General features: G+C 42.4%; 4 protein-coding genes and 2 long non-coding RNA genes across 14 annotated transcripts in view; 4 read left to right on the top strand and 2 right to left on the bottom strand.

Annotated features, from left to right (window-relative positions):
* The window catches only part of FANCD2 (FA complementation group D2), a 45175-nt gene extending 44930 nt beyond the window's left edge, over positions 1-245 (top strand). The window contains exon 44 of the mRNA XM_039334023.1: positions 52-245. Coding sequence (XP_039189957.1) covers positions 52-120 — 69 coding nt within the window. The 3' untranslated portion in view covers positions 121-245. The remainder of the gene's footprint in view (positions 1-51) is intronic.
* Positions 246-1227: 982 nt separating this feature from the next.
* BRK1 (BRICK1 subunit of SCAR/WAVE actin nucleating complex) lies at positions 1228-2611 on the top strand. The gene is made up of 3 exons (XM_039334024.1): positions 1228-1460; positions 1596-1678; positions 2492-2611. The coding sequence occupies exons 1-3, from the start codon at positions 1343-1345 to the stop codon at positions 2516-2518; spliced, it is 228 nt and encodes a 75-aa protein (XP_039189958.1). The 5' UTR covers positions 1228-1342; the 3' UTR covers positions 2519-2611.
* Positions 2612-6156: 3545 nt separating this feature from the next.
* On the top strand, positions 6157-19388 carry LOC120303995 (NACHT, LRR and PYD domains-containing protein 3-like). 7 transcript variants are annotated; one of them, XM_039334030.1, is made up of 9 exons: positions 6159-6964; positions 8096-8211; positions 9005-9290; positions 10634-10654; positions 11820-13527; positions 14043-14129; positions 15355-15522; positions 17418-17550; positions 19054-19388. In XM_039334030.1, exons 3-8 carry the CDS (start codon positions 9023-9025, stop codon positions 17515-17517), a joined length of 2352 nt encoding a protein of 783 aa, XP_039189964.1. In that variant the 5' UTR covers positions 6159-6964; positions 8096-8211; positions 9005-9022; the 3' UTR covers positions 17518-17550; positions 19054-19388. The 7 variants fall into 7 exon arrangements, with proteins under 7 accessions (XP_039189968.1, XP_039189964.1, XP_039189965.1 ...); XM_039334029.1 differs by lacking the exon at positions 6159-6964 and adding an exon at positions 6977-7319; XM_039334031.1 differs by lacking the exon at positions 8096-8211 and having other exon boundaries at positions 8979-9290.
* LOC120303999 lies at positions 19226-20223 on the bottom strand. The gene is made up of 2 exons (XR_005555583.1): positions 20173-20223; positions 19226-19455 (listed from the first exon to the last, which is right to left on the bottom strand). It is a non-coding gene; the product is annotated as an uncharacterized LOC120303999 (long non-coding RNA).
* A 174-nt stretch (positions 20224-20397) lies between these two features.
* On the bottom strand, positions 20398-23249 carry LOC120303998. Its single transcript, XR_005555582.1, has 3 exons — positions 23120-23249; positions 22416-22571; positions 20398-21123 (listed from the first exon to the last, which is right to left on the bottom strand). It is a non-coding gene; the product is annotated as an uncharacterized LOC120303998 (long non-coding RNA).
* Positions 23250-23436: 187 nt separating this feature from the next.
* RNF123 (ring finger protein 123) overlaps positions 23437-25252 on the top strand; it is a 116471-nt gene continuing 114655 nt past the window's right edge. The window contains exons 1-2 of one of the 3 annotated variants that reach the window (XM_039334025.1): positions 23437-23575; positions 24475-24556. The gene's annotated coding sequence lies outside the window, so the exon portion shown is untranslated. The remainder of the gene's footprint in view (positions 23576-24474; positions 24557-25252) is intronic. The other 2 variants (XM_039334027.1, XM_039334026.1) reach the window with 2 other exon arrangements.

The following is a 25252-nucleotide window of genomic DNA, read 5'->3' on the forward strand; positions in this document are numbered from 1 at the left end:
TGTATTCCCCAGCTTTTGTTGTTTAAACATTTGGCATTTTCCCTTCCTCAGGAAAAGGAAGATTCAGAGACTGAAGGTAGAATGGACACCAATGATAGTGATGAAGACAGTTCTGATTAGAATGTGCTATAATTCTGGGTGAAACGTTTTGGCTTAGATTATTGGAATTTGTTATCCATATCCCAAGAAGTTTATAATTTGTATTCAGACAATATTAAAATAAATTGGATGAGCCATGGGCAGTATTATTTGTCTTTTAATAATCAACTGTTACTATTTCTTTGAAAAAGAATATATTGAGTACTTTTTTCTCACCCATACCTTTTTTTTGCATCTCCATGCTATTCCTCATAAGCAAAAAATTGTAAGTTTTACTTGAAATGCAACAATTAAGTTAACTTTCTTAGGAAAGTTTACCAATAGCTTTTCTGCATTTAACAATTGTGTCAGGAAATGATCAGAATTTAATAATTCACGTGGTTGGATATAAAGCATTAAAGATACATTTAAATTGACATTTGTTGGTATCAAAAATCACTTGCCTCAGGAGAAAGGCTGGTATTTATATTTGTGATCCCAACAGAATATAAAAAGAATTGGGGATTATAACATTAAAATAGTGGTGGGTTTATATAATCTTCTGATAGAATTAGAGTATCTTTTTTATCAAAGCAAAAGCTGATTTCCATTCATGTTTTTAATCACATACGAAGCAAATTTGCACGATCAAGCACAGTGAAATTTAGTGATTTTGACAGCCTCAAATTTTGTTTCTTGAATTAATATACTGCTATAAGGAAACTCCTTTTAGTTCCATTTGAAGAAAGTCTTGAGAGATGACATAGGCTCAGATTTCGTTAGTCGGAAACAGACCCAGTCTGTTTCTCTGGGCCTTCTTGGAAATAAGATAGGGTGGTGATCCTTCCATCTCCCAAAGGAAACTCGAAATAACCAACGTGGGGGGAAATGTGACGAAAGGGGTCTCGTGGCTTCCTGTCTTTTGCAACTCAAATTTGGTGCTTTTAAGGTTAAGATTGGGAAGCGGAAGATTTGTTATAGACTACATTTTAAAAGTTTCACACAAAAAGAAGCATTTGTAAGCCGTGATCTACAGCAGTCGCGCTCGGCGTATGATGTCAGCACTGCAAGCTACTTCCAAGTTTCGGGTCCTCCGACAGGCTGATACAGCCTATAGTGGTGCAGAAGTAGGAGCAGCGTCGCGCATGCTCAAGAGTGGGAAAGGAAGAGGCTGCCCCTCCCGGCCTGCTTCTGGGAACGTCGTGCGCGCGCAGGCGTCTTCGCTTATCTGTGGGAAGCAGGGTTGCTGCCAGCTGACTCGGCCATGTCGGTTCAGGAAGACCCGGTCCAGCGCGAGATTCACCAGGACTGGGCGAACCGCGAGTACATCGAATTGATCACCAGCTCCATTAAGAAGATCGCGGACTTCCTCAATTCCTTCGGTAGGTGCGGGCGCCGCCCTCTCTCCCCCGGAGGAGGAGGCGGACCCTCTCTGCAGATGGGAGTGATCGGCGGAGCGAGCGGGCGGGCGGTGGGTCCGTGGCCGGCATTTAACGGCGCTCTCCTCGCTCTCCCAGACATGTCCTGCCGCTCCCGTCTGGCCACGCTCAATGAGAAGTTGACGGCGCTGGAAAGACGGATCGAATACATCGAGGCCCGGGTGAGGCATCTCCCTTGCGCGGCGGCAGAAGCTGCAGGGGGAGCTCGGCCCGCGAACGCCTCTTCCTGGGGGCCACCGGGCTCCGGCTCACTCGTTTGGGGGGTTGGAAGGGAACACTTGAAGTTGCCCGGTCGCTGCACCTGCGGTTTGGGCAGAATTAACCTAGGGCAGCTGCCTGTGGGCGGTCAGCGGGTTTTGTCTTTGGGGGATGGGGAGCGGGAGGGGAATCTCAGTTTTCAACGTAGTGATATGTCTGCTTGTTTGTTTCTTTGAAATGAGGTAAAGTGACTTTCCTGTATTTGATAAATTAATTCCCTGACTATATATATATATAGTCAAAAGCGTTTGATGGATGCAGCCTTTTTGAGTCATTGTTTGTTTCTTAGTTTTATATCTCACCTTTTCTTAGGAACTCAGGGAGATATAAATAATGCTCTATCCAATTTTTCCCATAACAGGCTGCCCTGAGAAACAGTGGCCTAAAGTCATTTGATGGCTGAGCTTGGGATGGGTAAACTTGGCCCTGAGTCACAAAGGTGCCATTCCCAATTTGCTTTTCATTTTGTAATAGGGAAAAGGTCTTGCAACCTTAAAATATACTCTTTACAGACCCAATGCCTTTCTAAGCAGGGTTGAAACCATTGCCTAAATTAGTTCTTACATAATACACAAGCAACTAAAATCATGTTAATTTCCAAGCTTTGTTCACGTTTCTTAAAATATAAACTTTCCTTGCTTCCCAATGGATACATATCTCTTCTGCTTTCCCAGATATTATATACCAAAGTAAGCAAAGTTTTTTTTCTTTGACAGGTAACAAAGGGTGAAACATTGACATAGTGTGATGCTGGCAAGGAGTCAACCTTAGGGGAAAAAAAGTGCAGCTGTTTAGAAGGCTGATGATCAGACTTCGGGTTTCTTCATTACTTAACATGGATGGGAGTTAACTCATTTTTGCCCCTTGGGAAGCTGCCTCCTCCATTTGGAGACTTTGTGTGGTGATTCCAGCTGAAACAGCTAAATTGTACAAGAGCATGTTTAATTATGTTGTTTTATACAAGCAAATTCACTCAGTTCTTGTCCTATTGTGTCCCATGTACACGCAGAACTCTGGCTTCACAGCAATTAAATGTTGATGGAACACAATCTTAATTTCTGGGAACACTGATTATTACTATGAGTTATTTTTGAAAATCTAAACAGATCAGGATATTATGCATAGTGTGTGGCTCTTATGGCTCACTCTTGCTGCTCAAGATATCAAGTAACCTATTTGAATAAATGTGCAGTATGTGTAGGGTGGGTTGGGCTGGGCTGGGGGAGATCATGTGCCAAGGGAGGGATGACTCAGTTTTCTAAGTATTTTATATTCTTTAATGTAATTTGAAATGTCTTTTCCATTTGTGTTCAACAATAAAATCACTTCTGCTTAACACATCTGAACATTTTTTTAGCTAATTTAAGAATACACATTCACTTGATACTGTCATAGAGTACTGTGTAACCCTTAGATTTGTCACATTCATGTATTATGGCTGTTTTATATTATGGTGCTTGTAGCATCTTGGAAATTTTTTGGTTCCTGTGCTGCCCCACTCCCACCACCACCACCCCGACAAGTGTATAGCAAGAGTTCTACAGGTGTTTAGTCAACCTTCCCCCAAACAGGTCCTTGGAAAACCCCTGTAGCACAGGTCCAGATGTCAAGCTCAGTACAGCAAGAGTCACTGGGTAACCAAGTCCAATGGCTACACACAAAGTCCAGGAATGTCCAGGAGTCAAATAGGCCAGGATACACAGCATGAGCACACAAGGCACAGAACTGGGCACATTGCTCCAACAACACTGAAGTCCTCAAAGTGGCTTTAAGTAGGCAATGCCAGTGCAGCCCTTCATGAGCAGTGAGGTTGCCTCCTCATGAGTAATCTAGCATTGACCGATGCTGTCTCCTCTCTGCTCTATGGGTCATTGGATTAAAGGAGGTGTGAACTCCACCTCCTCATTGCTAATGGGTGGTAGCTGCTCCTAGTCCTGGCCTGGAGCCTCCTGGCCAATTTGCTGCAGCTGCGGCGCACTTCCCTCAGCCTGTCACTGGTCCAATCAACCCAGCTGAGGCTGTTCCATCAGGCTAGCACTCTCAGAGCCCAAATCATAAACAATACTCAGCTCCACACTTTCCTTTGCAGACTCGAACTCAGCCTCCTCTGAACTCACATCTGGAGAGGGGTCCTGGGGTGGATCCATGACAGTTCTTACTAATAGATAAAGTTGGAACAAGACGTGTCTGGGAGATAAATTGGGAGGCATCCAGAGGTCTGGCTTTGCAGATTATTGGTTGCCAGATGCTGTTTCTTAAATTGGGCACCAGGAAGTGGCAGCTGGGATTGCTGTTCTCGTACCAGTTTCCCTGCTGCATGGCAACATCCCTGCCTGAACTCCTTGACTCTGTGGCTAGATTGGCAATGGAGTGCCTGAGCTAATGATCCTAGGGGATTTTAATTTGTCTTCACTGGCCATGGGGTTGGAGGTAGCTCAGGAGTTCCTAGCTACCATGGCAGCCATGGGCCTGACCCAAATTGTCCAGGGTCAACTTATAACAGTGGTAATGCACCTGTTTTCTAACTGGTCAATGGCAGAGTGTTTTGGATTTGAAGAAGATAATAGAATTCTCCCTTGCCATGGTCAGATACTGGTGAGCCTCCAGTTCTCTGGTGCCAACCATTCCTCAGGCAGGCTGGGCCTGCCCCCAGGTAATGGACCTGATTGGGTTCCAGAGGGCGCTTGGGGTTATTCCAGAAAATCTACTTCTTGGTCTCATTGAAGCCATCGTGGCTGCAAAGCAGTGGCGGCTTTAGATTGGATTTTGTCTGAGTGTCCTTTCTGTATACAGGATTCTCAATGCTCCCCGTGGTACATGATTAGAAGGTGTATAGTGGAAGCATACAGGGGGACAGTCCTTGACAGTCCCCAGACGAAACACTGCACATTCCACGCGCAGTGCGGCAACCTCAGCAGCATGGGCAACTCAGGCTTCAATTGAAGAAATATGTAGAGCGGCGACGTGGACGTTGCCTTCCCTTTTTATAAGACACTACAAATTAGACAGATTCGCATCTGCGGATGCCTCCTTTGGTAGTAGGGTACTCCAGTGCATAGTATCAGAGTGGGACACAGGCCCAGATGGCTGCCCACCCACAAGGACAGTGAGGCTTTGGTATGTCCCATTGGTGGATTCTCCACTTGTCATGCTGGAGAAGGGGCGTTGGTCTTACCTGAATGCCTTTTCTCAGCATGACGATGGAGAATCCACTCCCACCTTCGAGGCCAGTCAGGTCCCATGAGGGGAGAGGATAGAGTCAACACAAGAAAACATAGCCAAACAGCTTTGTCCCAGGAGGAGTGGCGGAGCAAAATTGGATGACTAGTCTACGGGCAGAAGTTAACCCATTGGTGGATTCTCCATTGTCATGCTGAGAAAAGGCGTTCAGGTAAGACCAACGCCCCTTCTCAGCGCTCCCCGTGGTACATGATAGAATTAAGGGCACTTATAGCAGGCTAAGAGCGCCAGTGACAAAAAACAAAACAAAGAGCAGACATGAGCTATAGCTGCCATCGGCCTACCTTGTGGTGATAAGAGCAGAGAAATGTAACTATTTCTTCACCCTTATTGCCTCTGCCAACAGTCACACAGTGACCCTGTTTCAGGTGACTGTCCTTCCTTGAAGGAAGCAATAGAAAGTTCACATAAAGGTTATTGTGAGGAATAGGCTGCACATCTGGTGATTGAAGTAGTTGACATTCACTCCATGGTGGACTCCAATTTTAAAGCAGAATCTGGTGAGGTGGTGGGGTTATATCTTGCAAGGTGAACCTGGGAAGAATTTGGGAACTGAGAAAGTGGACAAGGCCCTCTCAGCTGCTAGTTTGGCCACTTGTATAATAGATCCATGCCCTTTCTGGCTTATTAAAGCTGCAATCCCAGGGAGATGGAATTGGGTCTGGGTGGTAGTTTATGCCTCCTTGAAAGAGGGAGTGGTCCTATGAATTCTTAAAAGAGGCAGTAGTGACCCCCTCCTCAAAGGACCATTGCATGATCCAACCAAGCTGGGAGGCAGAGGGCTCCAACAGATCCTAAGAACAATATCAGAGCTCTCTGTCCAGAAGAGTGCGGTGTTAGGAACAGTTAAGATACTGCACAGAATCCTCAAACTCCCACGCCATAAAGGACCCAGCATTGAGGAAGACAAAACCACCCATAGGGTGAGGGTTTATATATACACAAGTATAATTAAGTTTCTTAATGAATGTACCAGAGATAAAATTATTCAAGATGCCTGCAAACTGGAGAAAATAAACTGAGATTTTTTTCAAACATGGAAATACTTTACAAAAAAGAACTGTGTTGAAATTTCTAAACAGAATTGTTGATAAAAATGGGAAATTAAAATGCAGATTTCCATTCAAACTTACGATTTTGAAGCCACAAGGAGCAGAGAAATCTTGACCAGTTTAAGAATAATATGTCAGCCTAAATTCAGTTGGAAAGTGTGGTAATATTCTAATAGTTTTATTACCCGGTTCTGTTAGCAAATAGTCTTATGGCTAAGATACAAAATTTAGCAATTGGAAAGGTAACAGCTATCATCAAGAAAAATTTAAAAACACTGACTGGAACAGTTGGAATCACCCATTAGAAGTTGAATTAATCGAGGTTTCCTATATTTACACTTGAAAAAGATCTGCTCTAGGGTTTAAATTTCACGACACCTCCTGAGGTCAGTGCGAGGAATGGCCTTGGAGATTAAAAGAAGCAGACGCAGCTGTCCAATGGAGATTACAGTAGGGTGATGAGGAGGATTCAAAACACAAGCAATAACAGCGAGAAAAAAAGTTGCCAAGGTTGAGAAACACTGATGTATCGCATATTAATTCCCACTGGAAAATTTCTGTGTAAATTGTGCCCAGGTTATGCTACTGTATATATCTCTCTTTTATCCTCTGCCAGAGCATATATTTTTTTATCGCCTTTAAAGTTTAGCGTCCCTGCCTTCAAAATACGTAAACCAAATGTCTTCTTCGGTGGAGCAGTGCTGATAAGTGGGGGGGGGAGAACCTTCTTTCGGGCACGCCTAACCCCAAACGTTTGCTTTCTGCGTCAGCTTCGCCTCCTCCCTGTCAGGCTTAAGACTTTCATTTTCGTTCTTGGATGCCGCGACCTGAAAGTAGTTCTGGGAATCTGGCTTACTTTGCTCTGGTTCGGTTTTCCTTGGCTGCCTTCCCGGACCGGTGAGGCACTTTTGGAGTTGAATTGAGACGCTGGGTGGGGCTGGCCTACGGCCTGTTATGGAAAGGGGCCGCATTTCACTGAAACGCGGTTCAAGGGTGCAGAGGAGGGTGGCTGCTCCCTTTATAGAAAATGCCTGAACTATGGCCGCCAGCGCGGGAGGGAAGGGAGGGGCGGAGAGACTTGGTTCTTGCCGTTTGGGCAGAGGAGAGATAAGTGTCTGGGAGTGGGTAGCCTCTCCTTTGTGGGTAGCTGGGGAGCGGGTAGCCTCTCCACTGAGAGATTTTTCGACCGAGCGGGTCAGGGAGAGCGCCTGTGACTATTATATAGTGCACCAAGCTGCAAAGCCATAATAACGTATCTTTTATAGCAGTTGAAGTTTGCATGTATTAGTACTGTATTATGGCAAAGTTTGATGAAACGAAGATAGGAATTGTATTCTAGCTGATTTGCAAGGTCTGGGCTGCCCAATCTTGTTTTATAACTTCTGGAAAAGTAGACTTTTTGTTAAGTCAGATAGGAACTTCCTTTCTTACCTGGTTTCTCTACAGATTTTTCAACTGAAAAACTTTCAAGGCTGTTATTGCTAGCTAATAGAGAAGCCAATACTAGTTAATCATTACCACAGATCTGCTTATAATAAGAGGGAACATACCATTGGCAAAATAGCTTTAGATAAAATGATAACTAAAATATAATTGCATTTAGAAATTTAAAACTGCTTTTAATCCTTGGATATAAAGAACAGAACGCTGCCTGTGAAGGGATAAAACTACAGCGACTATATTTTTTTGGAAAATATAAAGCATAAACCTGAAAAATGGGCAAATCTGAAAGACAAGCCAGCGAAGCAGCCATTGCAGTGCTGCTAGATATTTTAGAAAGGGAAAGTACATATTTATACATAGAACCTTGGCATGACCTTACTTTTACTACTTTTAATTCCAAAATCTGGTTTATAATTAATTTCAGTGGTGGGATTCAAATATGTGAGCAACCGGTTCTCTGTGTAGGATGTTGCTTCCGGAGGTTCATTCTGGGCCTGGTCAACAAAAAATTAGCTACCAGCCGAAGTGGTGGGAACTGGTTGAATTCCAGCACTGGTTAATTTCCCTTATATTGCCCATTCTCAGATCCCCAAAATTGTATCTGACCAAGTCTGGATATGTTCAAGTTACGGCAGCTCTGATTTCTCACACCATGATGCCCTGCTTGTTTCTACCAGAAATAACACATCCGTTCTAACTTGGTGAGCAAACATCTGGTAGAAGTTGGCTATCTTCTGCTGCAGAGACCAAAAATACCTTCTGGTATTTTTCTGTAGCTGGGATTTCACCATGGTTTTGAATAATACAATTTGTTGTACAGACACTCTTCAATTTATGTCCATGATTGAGGCCAAAATTTATATTGAGACAGTTAAGTGAGTTTTGCCCCATTTTACGACCTCTTTTGCCAAAGTTGTTAAATGAATCTTTGCAGTTGTTAAATTAGTAACACAGTTGTTAAGTGAATCTGGCTTCTCCATTGACATTGCTTGTTGGGAGATTGCAAAAGGAGATCCTGGGACACGGCAACTGTCATAAATATGAATCAGTTGCCAAGCATCTGAATTTTGATCACATGACTACAGGGATGCTGCAGTGATTGTAAGTGTGAGAAACAATCATGTCACTTTTTTCAGTGCCATTGTAACTTTGAATGGTCACTAAACTGTTGTAAGTCGAGGACTATCTATACTGCTCCAAACCAAACTAAATGCCTAGTTAAATTTGGTCTCAGCCCGAGTTTCTTTTCTGCTCTTGTTTTTAAAAAGACGCTACTGCATTCAGGATCCCAAGCCTGGCCCTGGTTGGTTTGAGTGTGCATTGAAACTCAGACATGGTTGGTGATTAATGAATGCAGGATGGTGAAAATGCCTATTCACTGCAAGTGGTAATTATGGTATTCCACCTACCTGCCAAGATTATGCAAAATTCATTCTGAATGCCAACATTTACTTTGGTTTTTTTCCTGGCCTCTAAAATATGTTGTGCTTGTAGCTTGGCTATAACCTTACAATGGCCACCGGAGGAGGAAAGATGAAGGACTTGCTTGTAGATGCTTTAGAACGTCTTGAGGAAAAAGACATTAAGTTGTTTAAGTCTAAGCTGCGATGTGTAGCAGCTCCTTGGGGAAAGAATATTCCACGCGGTCGGTTGGAAAATGCAGACCGGCTGGATCTGGTGGAGCTCCTTGTCGAATTCTACGAAGAGAAGGCTGCTACACTAATGATAGCTATCTTGGAAGACATGGGTTTCAAGAAAAATGCTTCCAATCTCAGCAAAGGTATGGATGTACTGAAACATAATTAGTTGTAGAGTGGGCAAGGGTATTGTAGTATGGGCAATCTCCCTGTACCTGTTGCCTGTAGTTTAAGGGAGTTGCACTAAGACAGGAGTGTCAACTCAATTTCATTGAGGGACGCATCAGCATTGCAGTTGCCCTCAGGGGACTGGGTGGGTGTGGCCAGGTTAGATGCAGCCTACTGGGTGGGTGGGCGTGGATGGAGTGGGTGTGGTTTCGGCAGGCAGCAAGGCGCTCACCTGAGCTGAGCTGGACAGTGCAAATCTGATGAGAAGTGCAATGCTGCCTAGCCCCCAGCCTGCCCAGTTTCAGCAGGCAGCAAGGTGCAAAGTTGGTGAGCTTCGCACGGCCCGGCTCAACCTCTTGGCGCTGTGAAGAGAGAACCCCGCTGCCTGCCGAAACCAGGCAAATTGGGGGGTGGGCAGCATCATGCTTCTTTTTGGATTTGCGCCGCCTGGCTCAGCCTCTCAGCGCTGTGAGGAGAATGCCCCCCTGCCTGCCAAAATGCCTCCCCCAGAGCCCATCAAGCTGCATATGTGAAGTAGGCAAGGGCTATTTGCTGGCCACTTCCAGGTGATGGTGCATTTCTTCATTCCTCACAAAGATGACACCTCCCCAGCATGCACCCAGGGGGCGGGGCCAACATGGCAGGGGCTGGTTCCTTGCTGTTTCCAGACGGCCTTGTGGAGCTAAGACTGAATACCTTTCAGTATAGATGACCACCATAAAATTGTACATTGGCTCCTGGCTGGCCTGGGCCAGGGCCAAGGCAGTGGAGGCCGTTCCCTCACTGTTTCCAGGATGGTTTCGCGCACCACATGAAACCACTTCACGGGCCGCATCCGGCCCCTGGGCCTTGTGCTTGACATGTCTTCACTAAGAGAATACACATTGGAGTGAAGGAAGCAGTGTGTGATTGCACCTTTCTCTGTCATAAGACCTTAACTCAAACATGTTACTTTTCTGGGTCCTCACACCTACCATGCAAAGCGAAGAAAACCAGGAAAGTGTGAGTTCTAATCCTGCCTTAGGCATGAAAGCTGCCTGGGTGACTTTGGATCAATCACTCTCAGAGCTACCCATATCACAGGGTTGTTTGAAGAAATTAGTAGGCAGGAGTATTAGATATATTTGCTGCTGAGAGTGAGAAAGAGAAAAGAAAGGAAAGGAGAAAGAAAGAAAGTATGCTTTGTACAAAGCCATTAATTTTTCAAAGCACTTTGAAGTTATTATCACCTGTATTTCTTTTTAGTGGGACCTTTAGACTTGACGTCCTGTCAGGCACAAAACAAGGATGCTAATTAATTAATGTGTTTCCTTTTCAGAGCTCAAGGATCAAGTTCAGGGTATGTGAGCACCTCATTACAAGGCCTTAGAATTATTGATATAAATGTATATAAACCCCAAGGTAACTGCATATTTTTTTCTTTATTTTTGGAGAACAGTTAGGATATTTTAGAAGAATGTATAAAAACTAAACACTTGAACATATTTCAAGTAGAAAACTAAAAACAGTCTAAAGATTTTAGAGATATAACTAGTTAACGAGTTCCAAATTGATATTCGTCTGTGATATTATTGGAGTAGCGAACGAATGATCATTTAGAGATCTGTGCTAGTGTTGCAGAAGTGAGAGACTTGAGTCAGCTCTTTTGTGGAAAGGGAAGTTTATTTGTGCAGGTTCAGAGAGCTGTACACAGCTAAAGAGGTCTGAACGTCAGACTGGGGCATAGATGATCATATTTATCCCCCCCCCAATACGTAAGTATTTCCTGATCAAGACATCTTCCATACATGGTTACATCCTATAGTTCCTTATTCTAACACAGGAATGCTTTTAGCAGTTTGCAATATATCACGTGATAGACAGTTTGCAATATATCACGTGCAGAGTTAAAAACAGGATATCAGGCTAGTCTGGCATTTCTAAATTTAAGTGTGGTCTGGGGAACAGGAAAACCTCCCTTTCACCCACAATTTCTGTCAGACAATCAGAATTTTTCCAGCCTCCCACTTTACTAGGGAGAATAGGTCTAAGCTTAATCTTTGCAATGTTGCTAACAAATATTAGGGTCTAAGTAAATCTACTTCTATATGATGAGTGACACAAGCTCTATAACTAGGGTAGGTCTAGAATATGGTAGCTTAAAAAAACCTAAATTAGAATTTATATGTACCCAATCCATTCAGAAACATTATAGCAGACAAGCATCACATCTGCTTCAGAATACCTCTGTTCTTGACAACTTGAACAAAACAAACACAAAAAATTATTGGAGGAATCAGTGATGAATACCTGCCATTCTCAAACTGGTGCCCTCTAGAAATATTCAACTTTCATAATCCCTAGTCAGTATAACTTTTGGTAGAAAGTACTAAATTGTGGAAGAACGATGTAGATGGATATGAAGAAGAAGCCCTGTGAGATGGAGGATCTCTTGATAGACCACTTAGGAACTACAATCATACTAAATGATGCGGTCTTCTCTATGCTTTCTGGTATTTTCCTAGGTTACAAAAAGAAGTATGCCAAGTATGTGAAGGAAGAATGCAAAAATATAGAAAGGAACAGTCTGTGTGGTGAGAGCATTCCTTTGAATTCACGCTATGCAAAGCTGCTTATTATCCAGAAGCATCAGTCCCAAAAGCAGAAGGAACATGAACTCCTTGCCACTGGCGGGTTACACTTGGAAATCCTGAGAACCTATAGTCATAATTTATCCATTGACCTTGAAGATTTATTTGAACCCGATGAATCGGGAACAATTCCAAAAACAGTAGTGTTGCAAGGACCTGCAGGGATTGGGAAAAGCATGACTGTGCAGAAGATGATGCTGGACTGGGCTGATGGGCGGCTGTATCCAGACATGTTTGATTATGTATTTTGCATCCATTGCCAGGAATTGAACTTTGCTGAAAAAGCCAGCAGCTTGGTTGAACTTATTAATGAGCAGTGTCAGGACAGAGTTGCCCCAGTGGATGAAATCTTAGCCCACTCTGAAAAACTGCTCTTTATCGTTGATGGCTTTGATGAGCTTTCTCACTTTTTAGAATCTGAAGGTTATTTGTGTGACAATCCTAATTTAAAGGTCCCTTTGGAAAGTATTTTAAGCAGCCTGCTGAGGAAGATACTCTTGCCAGATTCCTTCCTCTTAATCACCACCAGGCCAGGTGCTCTAGAGAGACTGCAGCAATGCTTGAAGTTTCCCTGGTTCACTGAGATCGTTGGCTTTTCTGAAAAAGGTCGCCGTGAGTTTTTTTCCAAGTTTTTTGAAGAGGAGAAGAAAGCCAACATTGCACTGAGATTCATTGAAAATACTGTTGCGGTGTCCACCATCTGCTTCATTCCAATGGTGTGCTGGATCATTTGTTCTGTGATGAAAATAGAACTGGAAACCGAAGATGAGATTGCAGGCACCTTGGATACCACAACAAAAGTCTTTTTGCAGTTCTCTCATATTTTTCTTAAACACGATAATCCCAGATGGAAAACCTCCCCTGAAAATGAGTTCAGAAAACTTTGTTCTTTGGCCAGAGCTGGCATAATGCAACAAAAAGTCCTTTTTGAAGAGCAGGATCTCAAGGAACATTGCTTGGATATATCAGCTCTTAAGGATCTCTTTTTAGAGAAAAGAGCTTTCGGGACAGGTTTGGGCAGGTGCAATCTCTACAGTTTTTTCCATCTCTGCTTTCAAGAGTTTTTTGCTGCCATGTGGTATATACTGCCAGCGGAGTCAACAGAAGAGATGGATCACATTATGGATGACTTGCAGAGATTGTTGGTTGAATGGGAGAAGCCAAATAATCAACATTTTGCACTAACTATATGTTTCATATTTGGCCTGACAAATGAAAAAACACACATCTTCTTTGAGCAAGCCCTGCAATGCAAGACTTCTGACCTTGTAAAGCCTCTCTTATTACAGAAAGCAGAAGAAGTAGCTGCTAAGGAACACATTCAAAAACGCTATTTCCCGCTAAATTTTTTTCACTGCTTGTTTGAGAGCCAGGAGCCAGAATTTGCAAAGAGGGTGATGCATCACTTCCAAAATATTAACTTTTCCTCCAAAACGCTGTCCATGTTAGACTGCAAAGTCTTGGCGTTTTGTCTGCAACATAGTACAATTGAGGATCATTCCCTTTGCTTACATTTCTGCGGGTTGAAATCTCATCACATAAAGGCTTTGGGTCCAGGAATTAAGAACTGTACAACATTAGAGTAAGTGATCCATCCTTTCCTGTTTCCAAATTTAGATTCAAACTGAAACTGAGATTTTTAAGCATCTTTCATGTTTTGATCCTGCCTTTGCTAATTGTGCCTTCTCATATTTTGAAAGACTCATTTATCATTTTGTTCTGCAGAATTATTCACAACAGTGTGAAACCACAGCTGACAGTTCTTTAGGTGGTGTTGATCTTCATGCTCGCTGAGTTCTTCCCAAGATGTCATAATATATCAGCATCATATAAGTGCAGATCCAAGCAGTGGGGCCTTTTGTAATTGACAGATGGAAATTTTGACAATGTGCATATTTTGTATGTGCTGTCCAAGATTTTTTTTGGTATGGTACACAGTGTGCCAATAACCACTGGGGCCATCATAGCTAGTTTATACCATAATATTTCAACTTCAATTAATACTTCATGCTCTCCTCCAGTTCTTTCTCTTCTATTCCATCATCTAGTATTGCTACATCAATTATCCACACTTTATTCTTTTTAACTACATTGCAGGTTTGGAGATAACAAATTTGGAAACTCAGGAGTGAATGTTCTCTGTACCATTCTGAAGCAACTGGGTTGTAATTTGGCTGATTTGAAGTGAGTAATAAGAGAGCAAAGGCACATCTAAACAGTTGGGTGCATATTTTGTCTTGGAAGAATTGGGTGTCCTTATCCATCCTAATAACTAGCAGCCAACTGGGTGAAATTCTAAAGTAATTAGGCATTAGTTACTCAGAACTGATATTCAGAAGAGTCAGTTTAATCAATGTGAATAATGAAGAGCAGTGAGGAGAGAATGAGTCATTCCTAGAGAACTCAGCAGCCAACTACTAAAAAACATACAAAGATCATCTTCAATTCCAGGCTACACCTGAAGTCCTACCCTCAGTCAACTGAGGTAAAGGAATTCTTTGCTTGGATGTTTGCTTTCTGCTGCTTACAAAAGATTTTCCAATGTTCCTCCTAAACTGGATGAAACATAGCTTACTAAGGAACTCTAGGCATTTCTTGTGCTGAACTTCAAGTCTTTTTTGATCATATGTCTACAGGAACCTATGGATTTTTCCTCATTTAATAACTTACGACATGTGATACTATATGGTTCTATGTTGGTACAAATCTCAGTGTTATGACAACATGCAATTGAGAAGGACTGTTTTACTCATAGGTTCCCAGGGAAGTGTTTTAAACAGTTTTATGCATCAGAATTTAACAATGACTCTAATCATCAAATGTTACAGTACTTGGGGGGGGCTGTATTTTTTGTGAGATCTCTACATTTTAGGATCAGTCACACTCATTGACTGATTGGCTTCAGAATGAGTATAAATGCCAAAGTGACTTTTTTCCAGGTTAATTGATATACGCGAACACCATGCATTTATCACTTAAGGGTACAACCTGAATAGTGTTGATGTTGATTTGTATCCAGGCTAACATTTCCTGAATCAAGTCCAAGGCATAGGGCAATATTTAGACCAGGAAGGCTTCAGAATGAGTATAAATGCCAAAGTGACTTTTTTCCAGATTGATATATGCCAACACCATGCATTTGTCACTTAAGGGTACAACCTAGATAGTGTTGATGCTGATTTGTATCCATGGTAACATTTCCTGAATCAAGTCTAAGGCCTAGGGCAATATTCAGACCAGGAAGGCTCTGTCACATCAGCCAAAGGTTAATTCAAATATAATTGGTTAAAGTGAGGTGGGGTGGAGAGTACCATCTGTAATAATTTGCTTCTCACGTGTATGTTCTGATTTTGTTATCAAAAAAGATTGAGCAAACTTGTAACGTGGCTTTTAATTTTCTCTTTGCCAGACTTGATTGCAATAACCTCACAGACGCTTGTGCCCAAGAGCTTTGCACTGTTCTCAGAACTAGTCACAGACTTTTCAGTTTAGGTCTTCAAGATAACTCCTTCACAGAGAATTCTGTCCCATTCATCCAAGACTTGATGAAAAAATGCACCAGTTTGGCTATTGTGGAGTGAGTACTGTATTGATAAAGCTGGGAGAGAACATTTGGCTTGCCTTCTGGGAAATGGATATTATTATTCTGCAAGTGTATGTGCTGAGACCTAGTGGAATGTTTGTGTTGGCTATCCCAGTACCATTGGGTTGAGCATTTCAAAGTGGGAGACTCAGTTACAGTGGTGATGGGAACGCCATTGGAAGAGTGAGTTAGGGGAGACATCATGACGGAGGGAAACTATCCTGCCCACGGGCAGGAGATCCTATACCAGTGATGGCGAACCTTTTAGAGACCGAGTGCCCAAACTGCAACCCCAAATCCATCAGGTGCGGGTGGGCGTGGCCCATTGGGTGGGTGTGGCCAATTGGGTGGGCATGGCTGCAGTGGTAACGGCAGACTGGGTGGGACTAAAAAGTTCAATCAATCAATTCCAACTTTGCAAGATCTTTTTTTCCCCACAAAAAGTTGAAATTGATTGATTGATTGAACCTTTTTTTTTTTATTTTGCACAAGGCGGCAGAGGCCTAAAGTGAATTTTTTTTATAAAACCCAGCTGAAGGCTAGGACTGGGGCGACGGTGCGCGTGCCCACAGAGATGGCTCTGCGTGCCACAGGTTTGCCACCACGGTCCTATACCACTCCAGACAAGTGGTTTCCAGTCTTTTCTTGAAAACTTCCAGTGATGGAGCAGCCATAACTTCTGGAAGTAAGCCTTTCCACTGATTTCATCGTTCTTACTATCAGGAAATTTCTCCTTAGTTCTAGGTTGGATCTCTCTTTAATGATCTTCCACCCATTACTTCTTATCCTGCCCTCAGGTGCTTTGGAGAATAAATTCTAGTACCTTCAAGTACTGGAAGACTTCTGTCATGTTATCCCTAGTCCTTCTCTTCTTTAGGCTAGATCAACCTAGTTCCCTTAGTCACAAAGTTTCATACCAATCAAAAATGTGAAAATAGAAGAAATAAATAAAATGGCATGTTTGGAAAAACCAAAAGTTAACCAAAGAATGAAATTTGTTAAATTGTTAACAATTATGCATTAGGTTTAGGTGATCAGATACAAATATTCCCCATTCACTGAGAAGGGAGGTGTCTGTCTGTCTGTCTAGCTGTCTTGTCCATCTTGAACAGTTTTTCAAGGGTGGGATTTTCTTGTAGTGGTGAAGGAAGCTCTGTGGGCTGAGTTTCCTTTGGGATATATTTAAACAATGGGAAGCTGAGAAGGCTGCAGATTGCGAGAGACGGACAGACAGACAGAGAGTAGTGTAATGGAATATAAGTTCCTTGACCTCTCCTAACTACATAATGTATGTGCAAGATGACCATTGTCTACCTGTGAGCCTTTTTCCAAAATTCTCATTTGAAATAATGTATAAAGCAAATTTTCCTTCATAAAATTGAATGAAACCTAGTTTAGTAGATTAAAGTACCATTATGGCCAATTAGAGATGGCATGACAATCCATATAGGTAGTGCTCAACTTATAACCATTCGTTTAGTGATGGTTTGAAATTACAAGAGCACTGAAAAAAATAACTTATGACTGGTTCTCAGATTTATCATCATTGCAACAGTCTCACGGACACATGATTCAAATATGGGCATTTATCAGCTGGCATGTATTTATGACAATTGTGCAGTCTCAGCTCATGTGATTACTATTTGCGACCTTCCCAGCTGGCTTCTGAAATCAGATTCACTTAACACCCATATGATTCACTTCACTGCAGTGATTTGCTTAACAATTGTGACAAAAAGAGTCATAAACTGAGGTGTGACTCACTTAAGTCCCTTGCTTAGCAACCGAAAAGTTGGGCTTAGTTGCAGTCATAAGCCAAGGACTATCTGTACCAAACACTGGCCTCATATGTAGCAATTTGTTGTAGCTTCTTTTTCATTTCTTTTCAGCTTATCATCAAATAACTTTAATAAAAGAGGACAAAAATCCCTGAATCTGCAAGTCAAGGAGATAACTGAATCAGGGCGTCGCTTTGTGTTATGGATATGACTCTATTCTCTCACGGTAGCTACAGAACAAAAGGTAATCAATCCTTGGAGAATAATTTCAAGGAAGTATTTCTACAAGTTTATACCAATTTCAGTTGTTGAAAACAATTTTCAGACAAAAATGTAGACACGAACAATCATTCATATCTTAGAATATTGTGGCATATTGCTTTCCAGGAAATCACTTTCTTTGAAAAACATTAAGTATCCCCTAATATTTAGGGAAATGGGAAACCCATTTGACCAAATTTTAATTATTGATTCTAACATTTATATAAGCAGAAAGATGAGGTTTGCATGTAATAATAAGTCAGTAAAAATAACACTTGAAGCCAGCTTTTTTCCAGATCCTATTGTCAGCGTAGATCAGGAGTCTTCAAACTTGGCCCTTTTATGACTTGTGGACTTCAACTCCCAGAATTCCTCAGCCAGGCACGCTGGCTGAGGAATTCTGGGAGTAGAAGTCCACAAGTCCTAAAGGCCTGGTGTAGATAGTGATTATATAATACTTGTATATAGTATATAAAATATATGTTCTAAGATAGGCAAGGAGATATCTGCTTGAACTGATTTTTTGAGGAGATTCTGAAGAACTAAAGCAAGGAGTCATTTTAAAAAATTTAAAATTGGTCCAAGATTATTTTCATCAGAGTATTTTTAATATTGATGTAGTAATGATGAACTAACAAACATGCATCATCCTTGTGAAGGTTTATGTGATCATTAAGATTTGGCAATGACTTCATGGATCATAATTGATCAACAGACATGTATAATTTGAACAACTGGCATCTATATCAGAGAATTAGTATGTGGTCAGAGTAATACCAGTTTCAAAAATCAATGTTGAATCTGGGGCAAAAGGTGATTTTCATCCTACAAAATAAAATTGTCATTAATATTGAAAAGTTATTACAATGCATAGTGTAGTCACAGTTGGAATATTATATACAGCACTATTTGGTTCTTGCTGTGATATTATGGCAACAATCGAGAACAAACACTAAATGAGACAAGAAAAGCACTGAGAAATTATTGATCTTGTCTTAAAGACTAGCATGATGTCAGAGCCCCAGCAAAATTCGGTACTGAAAACTTTGGAAAGACATTAATAAGTAGGATTCAGAACCAAAATGGTCTGATGGACTGAAAGGCAAGATATTAGAAATAATCCTTGCTGATCCACCAAATAGTTGTTTCCTGTAAATTCAAACTGATTGCACAGGTCATCTTTTTTTCTAAAAAAAATTATAGAATTAAGAAAGGTGTCTAAATGAATCTGATTTTGATAGAGGTTCCTATCCATAAACTCTTTCTACCTTGACACTAGTTTCATCATTACACAATGACTTTCTATCACACCAGCTTCACAGTGCGGTTCTGTCAATTTGCCCAATTATCCATGTAGTTTTCCTAGTAGCAATACAGCATGTTATGACCTTCACCCAAACATTTTCTTTTATTGTTTTCCCAGTCTAGGGAAAACTGTGAGATATTACAGGTTTCTGGGTCATTGTCTGTCTTTTTCCCTTTACAGGAATTCTTGTCAATGGATGGGAGTGGGGAAAGGATGGAAGAATGTTCAAATGGATTTACAGTGCTAAAGTATTGCAGTTTGTGGCCTCTTCTTTTCTTCTAAAAGTAGGGTTAACACATCTAGGCTACAAAAAGCCAGGAAGCTCCTGGTAGGCACTGAAGACATATACAAACGATTTTATTTGCGACCATCGACTGATCATCCAGGTTGCTGCAATCTAGAGATAGTAACTGTGAGACTACTGCTTGAGTGCTTCTTCTTGATATTCTGTCATACATGTGCTTCATTTTTCCAATAAATTTGCATTATTGACCAAACACTGCTTTTAAGCCAAACTAGGTGTGATGGGTTTTATGTTTGCTTGGAGACTGGTTTCTAGAAATATCCAAGTCATAACAGACACTAAAAGCAATTTTTTTAAAAAAAGAGGTTAGGGATTATAATATCACTAAAGCTGATTTTATTTAGATGTATTTTCAAGGCCCCTTTTTGTGGCCAATTTATCCAGTAGTATGTAATTTATGAATATCTAGTGAAAGACTATTACAATCAGTACACAACTGTGGAGGTTCATCTGAAATGTTAATAGTAAATGAAGCAATCTAGGAAACACAATTTTGTCAATATTGCACTATTTAAAATATATTTGTTCCAGTTATTTTTTCTGCATAATAATAATAATAATAATAATAATAATAATAATAATAATAATAATAGTAGTAGTAGTAGTAGTAGTAATAGTAATAGTAATAATAATAAAAGTTGGAAGGGACCTTGGAGGTCATCAAGTCCAACCCCCTGCTCAGGCAGGTAACCCTATACCATTTGTCCGAAATGGTATAGGGCAGTGGTTCTCAACCTTTTTAATGCCACGACCCCAACCGGTCGTAAGTTGAGGACTTTCCCTGCCCGGGAGCATCGCATATGCATGGTGCCGCCCCCTGCGCCGGCTGAGGCGTAGCTGCCAAGGGGAAGTGACGGCGCAGGGTGGCTACCGGCTGGGCCACCAGCTGGCCCAGCCCAAGGGAGGTAAGGCACCCGCCGGGCCCCACGTGCGCCAGCAACCCTCCCTGCGCCCGCCGGCCTCTCACCTCCCACCCCTGGCCCTCTTTTACTTACATTTTTAGTAGTTGCTCAGCAGGGAGGAGTGGAAGCTTCCAGACAGCTCGCCTTCACTGCAGACAACTTGCAGCACCGTTTGCAGACTGGGGCTTTTGGCGGGCTCAGCAGGGCAGAGACAGCCTGGACAATTCCTATTGGCTTTTGAAAGCCAATAGAATTAGACTCTATTCAAGAGAGTCTATTCTATTGGCTTTCAAAAGCCAGTAGAATAAAAGGGAGTAGCACAGCTAAGGAAAAGGGGAAAAAAACGGCGGACTGCGTTGTTTGGCGACCCCCGTGAAATGGTCGTTCGACCCCAAATGGGGTCGCAACCCATAGGTTGAGAACCGCTGATATAGGGTTACCTGCTTCATTGAGTATATGTATGATTATACTCTGAGATCAGCTGCCAATGAAAAAAAATTGAAATTGAGCTGCTTAGCATATTAATCCAGCAAAGCTAAAACTATAGATTAAAAGCAATGTGACAATATCACAGAGTGGAACCTACTAGCACATATCACAGAGATAGATCAAAACATCATAGTGCATCTTGGAGTATTTTGTAAGAGAATAGGAATAGAAAACAGAACAGAATAGAATAGAAATAGAAGCTGGAAGGGACCTTGGAGGTCTTCTAGTCCAGCCCCCTGCTCAAGCAGGAGAACTTATACCAGTGATCTTTTAGAGACCGAGTGCCCAAAAACCACTCTGCCCCCATACCACCCCTGCTCCACCCACCCCTGCTCCATTCCCACCCTGTCTGCCCATAGGGCCACTTACCACCTCCACGCCCCGCCGCAGATTGTCCAGGCATCCCAGCAGCGCCATGGTGGCCACGCCCTCTGCCCACGCCCCACAGCATCAACTACGCATGACGGCATGAGGGCGGAGTCTTGTCCCCACTGCCCGGCTGCCATGACGTTGGCTATGCTGCTCCATGGAGGCGACTCTCCTCAAGGGGGGCTGCTGGTGAGGAAGGGGGCATGGGGGGAGGCGGGGCTGGGGCAATGGCACACGTGCCCACAGAGACGGCTCTGAGTGCCGCCACTGGCATGCGTGCCATAGGTTTGCAACCACTGACTTACAACATCTCAGACAAGTGATTGTCTAGCCTCTTTTTAAAAATCTCCAGTGATGGAGCATGCATGATTTCTGGGGGCAAGCTATTCCACTGGTTAATTGTCTTCACTGTCAGGAAGTTTCTCCTAAATTCCAATTTGCTTCTCTCTGATCAGTTTCCAACCATTGTTTCTTGTCCTGCCCTCTGGTGCTTTGGTGAATGACCTATGACCCCCTCTTCTTTGTGGCAGCCCCTCAAATACTGGATTGCCTCTACTATGTAAGATTTAAATTTCCAATATAAAAATGAGCTATTATATCATAACCTTATATTAATCACCTTTGCCAGATTTAGTGATCATCACCTGCAAAACTGAACAGCAGCTGTTTACCTTTAATCAATGGTTGTCTATTTTCTCTGAGAAACAATCGGTCTTTAAATAGAATGATATAAAGCAGGCATGTCAAACTCGCAACGTCACATGACGTCGCGCAACATATCGGGCCTGTTTTGCCATTGCCAGCAATGGGGTGGGTGCGGCGTCCATGTGACGTGTCCGGCCTGTGGGCTGGCAGTTTGACACCCCTGATATAAAGGAATGTTAAAGTGCTGCTGGTCAAATAACAAAACCTGCCTATTTTCATAGAACCCTGGGTGATGGCTTGATAGAATTTAATAATCGAATTATAAAAGTTTTCAAATTCCCATATCCATTATTCCCCCTTCCCACCCTCAATTACTTCTGACAGCAAAGAATGGAGAGAGGTGCTTAGGCATTTCATTTTGCTTTAGTTGCCCAAATAAGATTGCACCTTGTCTTTACAGCAAGAAGATAGGATCTGCCGGCTTGAAGCAGAAACATGTCTTGGATTTGTTTCAATAAAATTCTGTTTTTTAAAAAAGTTAAGCTAGTTCTCTGTGAAAAAGTCTGCCTCCTCTGTTAAAGACAAACACATACCCCCCAAAAATCCCATCTACAACTCACGTTTGAAAACTGCTTTTCCCATTATACTCGAGAAAGAACAATATCTACGTAGCTCTTTTTTCCATTTGCTGTTCCTGCCATGGAAATCCTATTTATCATTGTTCCGAGTTCACTGAATTCCACTGTTTTGTACTCCAAGATACATGTCTAATACAGCTGTAGTTTCCATCAAGATCAAGAATCAATTCATCAATCAAATCAAGAGCATTTTACCTTTTCCAATGTTTCTGCTATTCTATTTTCTTTGGTTTGGTTTGAGGTACAAAGAGTTGATGCTCTTGTTGCTTCCTCTACACCAGGGGTGTCAAACTCGCAATGTCATCAATGGTGGGATGCAGCCAATTTGCATCACTTCAGCAGAACCGGTAGCTATTGACGTACCAGAAATATAATAAATTGAGTCTGTCAGAAATCCAGATACAGTTTATTAATTTTCACATTAATAAAAGTTTATGAACCATAAAACTTAGAAACTACAATGGCACACATTACACCAAAACTAACAACCATATTACAATCTGGCTTATATAATATACTAAGCCACCATTCTGATCTATACAATACAGCACGCCATAATGTACTTTGTGGCTTAATGTGTAAATTTAGCCCACTGTGGTTTAAATGTTTTATCATTTAACACACTCAATGGAGCACACTTATTTAAGTTCACACAACATTCTCAACCATAAATTGAGGTCTGTTTTCATGTAGCCAATACAAAACAAAAGACAAGTGTGGACAATAATTCAGATTAGAATAACTAGCTCATTTTCACTTGTTCACTCATGAATTATAATTTGTGAACCAGCCAGTGAGATTTGCTTTTCTTCTTTTAAGTAGCACCAATTCATAGGTGATCATTTATGTTTGGACTCTGGAAGGTTAGAATATATTTGGAGGGGAGGCACTCTTCTTACCCTGATGGCAAAACTCTGATGGAAAATTATGACATTGCGCTGCTGTTCGGTTATCGCCCGGGTTATTCCAGACCTTAGGCGATATTATCCTTTTTTACGTGCACAGGTAATGCGTCTCGAATGATCCGGCTACCGCATGAGAGCCGAAAGCCAAGCCTTTGGGGAAGCGAGAGCATCGTCTGCTAGTGAGCTGCAGAGAAGCCTGGGGTTCTCCCGAGGAGGCAAAGGACGGGGGTCGGACCCGGCCTCGGTGTAGGGCGCTGTGACTTGCTCGCGGGAGATCAGCCTGGTTCTCGAGGGCGGCGCTGCCAGTAGAACGAGGGTTCCACCCGCCCCGCCACTGCGGTTGTGCCGCCGCTTGGTGTGTCCCAGCTGGCGCTCCGTAGCAGGGCGGATGTTGTGAGGAACCTCGGCTGGCGGGGCAGGCAGGCAGGCAGGCGTGTGGTGGAGGCGGTGGTGAGTAGTAGCCGCGGTACCCAGCTCTGGGTGCGGAGGAGCCACTGCCAGCGAGGCGGCTGCCGTCAAGACGCGGCTCGCCGGCTGCGACTAGGCCCGGGTGGCGGGTCAGCTGGGGAGGCAGAGAGCGCTGCGCCTTTAAAGGCAAGCCGGAGAACCGAAGCCGGCTTGTCAGACACGCGCAGGGAGGACGGTGGGGCGCTTCGGGTGCTTGGTGGGAAGCCACCCGCGCGGCAGGGAGGCTCCCGGTGGGCAGTCCAAGGCGAGACTGCCTGCTGCACCGGTCCTGCCCTGGGCGTGAGCCTGCCGAGGGAGGCCTTTTTCGGGGGAAGAGTTGCAGGCGAAGGCTGTTCCTCTCGCCCTCCTTCTCCTCTTCTGGGGTCTTTCTTGTCCCACAGTCTCCAGCCTGGGAATTGGTTCCCTTTGCGCCTTTCCTTTCCTTCCTCCTGCTGCGTGCTAGCAGCCACCCGGGAGACCGACTCTTCTGCGAAAAACGTGCTTCATTTGTGTCACCTTCCCAGAGTAGTATGGAAAGAACAAAAAATAAGTATCTATGAACCGCTTTTCCATGGAAAGGCTTTTCAGTGTGATCTTGAAGCGTATTAACTTCGTAGGTATTAATGCCCGTAGAATTTAGTGGGAAGTCATCTGCTCAGACATTGCACCTTAACCCTAAATTGATTAAGGCTTGATCTTAAGTAAGCACCGTCTATTTCAATGGGAGTTCGTTACCAATAATAGGTATGGGTGAGATTGATCACTAAGCTGGGGGAGTTTGAAGGAGAACAAACCTCCCAGCAGTAGAAGGGGCAACTGTGAAATCAGGCAAAAGGTCATGCATGGGCTATGACTGGTGTTTCAATGCAAGGCTGATAGCTGATTTTTTTTCTTGTTACCAGTGGAAATCCCAAAATAAACATAATTCTACACCTGCAACCTTCCACATCATTTGGAGACCAAAATTATTGCAATACTATGCAGGTTGGTTGTAGTAATATTTCAAAATTACAGTTGTAATTTACAGCTTCCATTTCCATGTGCCAAAGCCTAAATGTAATTCTCCTGTGGATTTTCAGCTGTTAAGACAAAACTGATTTATGCATGATATCTTTCCCCTAGTTTACATTTATTTTAGTAGCAAATATCTGCCATAGTTAAGCCAGAAATTAAGATTGGGATTAAATTTTGTACAAATTAATTTATTCACATTATTCACTTTGAGTTGCTATTCATATAACTGCTGATAGGCAGAAGTAAGTCTAGTTGAGAATATCTTGAATAGACACCTAACCCATTTTGTACAGTGTATTATTTCATGCTGTGGTCAACTAAATGCCAGTGCAAAGCCCATCATGATGTAAGAGAGAGAGTAGAATTCTCTTGCAGTTGTCCCCCACTAATGAATACTCACAGTAGGTTTCTCAGCTGTGATTATTATAACAAGCAGCTATTGATAGCCTTTTTCTTCATGAATTTCATTAAGATCTTTCATAGTGATCGTAATTTGACCATTGTTTCATTTTATGATATCTAACTGTAACCCTACTTGAAATGTATTGTGTAAGGAAATATTTTAATGTGTCTAGAATCCATATCAATCTTTTTTATTTAATGATCAAAACTTTTACTGTAGGAAAATGGATTCTACTATAGGGAAAACTGCATAATCTCATGAAC

Source organism: Crotalus tigris, unplaced genomic scaffold (genome assembly GCF_016545835.1).
Source record: "Crotalus tigris isolate CLP2741 ecotype Arizona unplaced genomic scaffold, ASM1654583v1 scf7180000017625.6296891, whole genome shotgun sequence".
In the NCBI taxonomy this organism is placed as follows: Eukaryota; Metazoa; Chordata; class Lepidosauria; order Squamata; family Viperidae; genus Crotalus; species Crotalus tigris.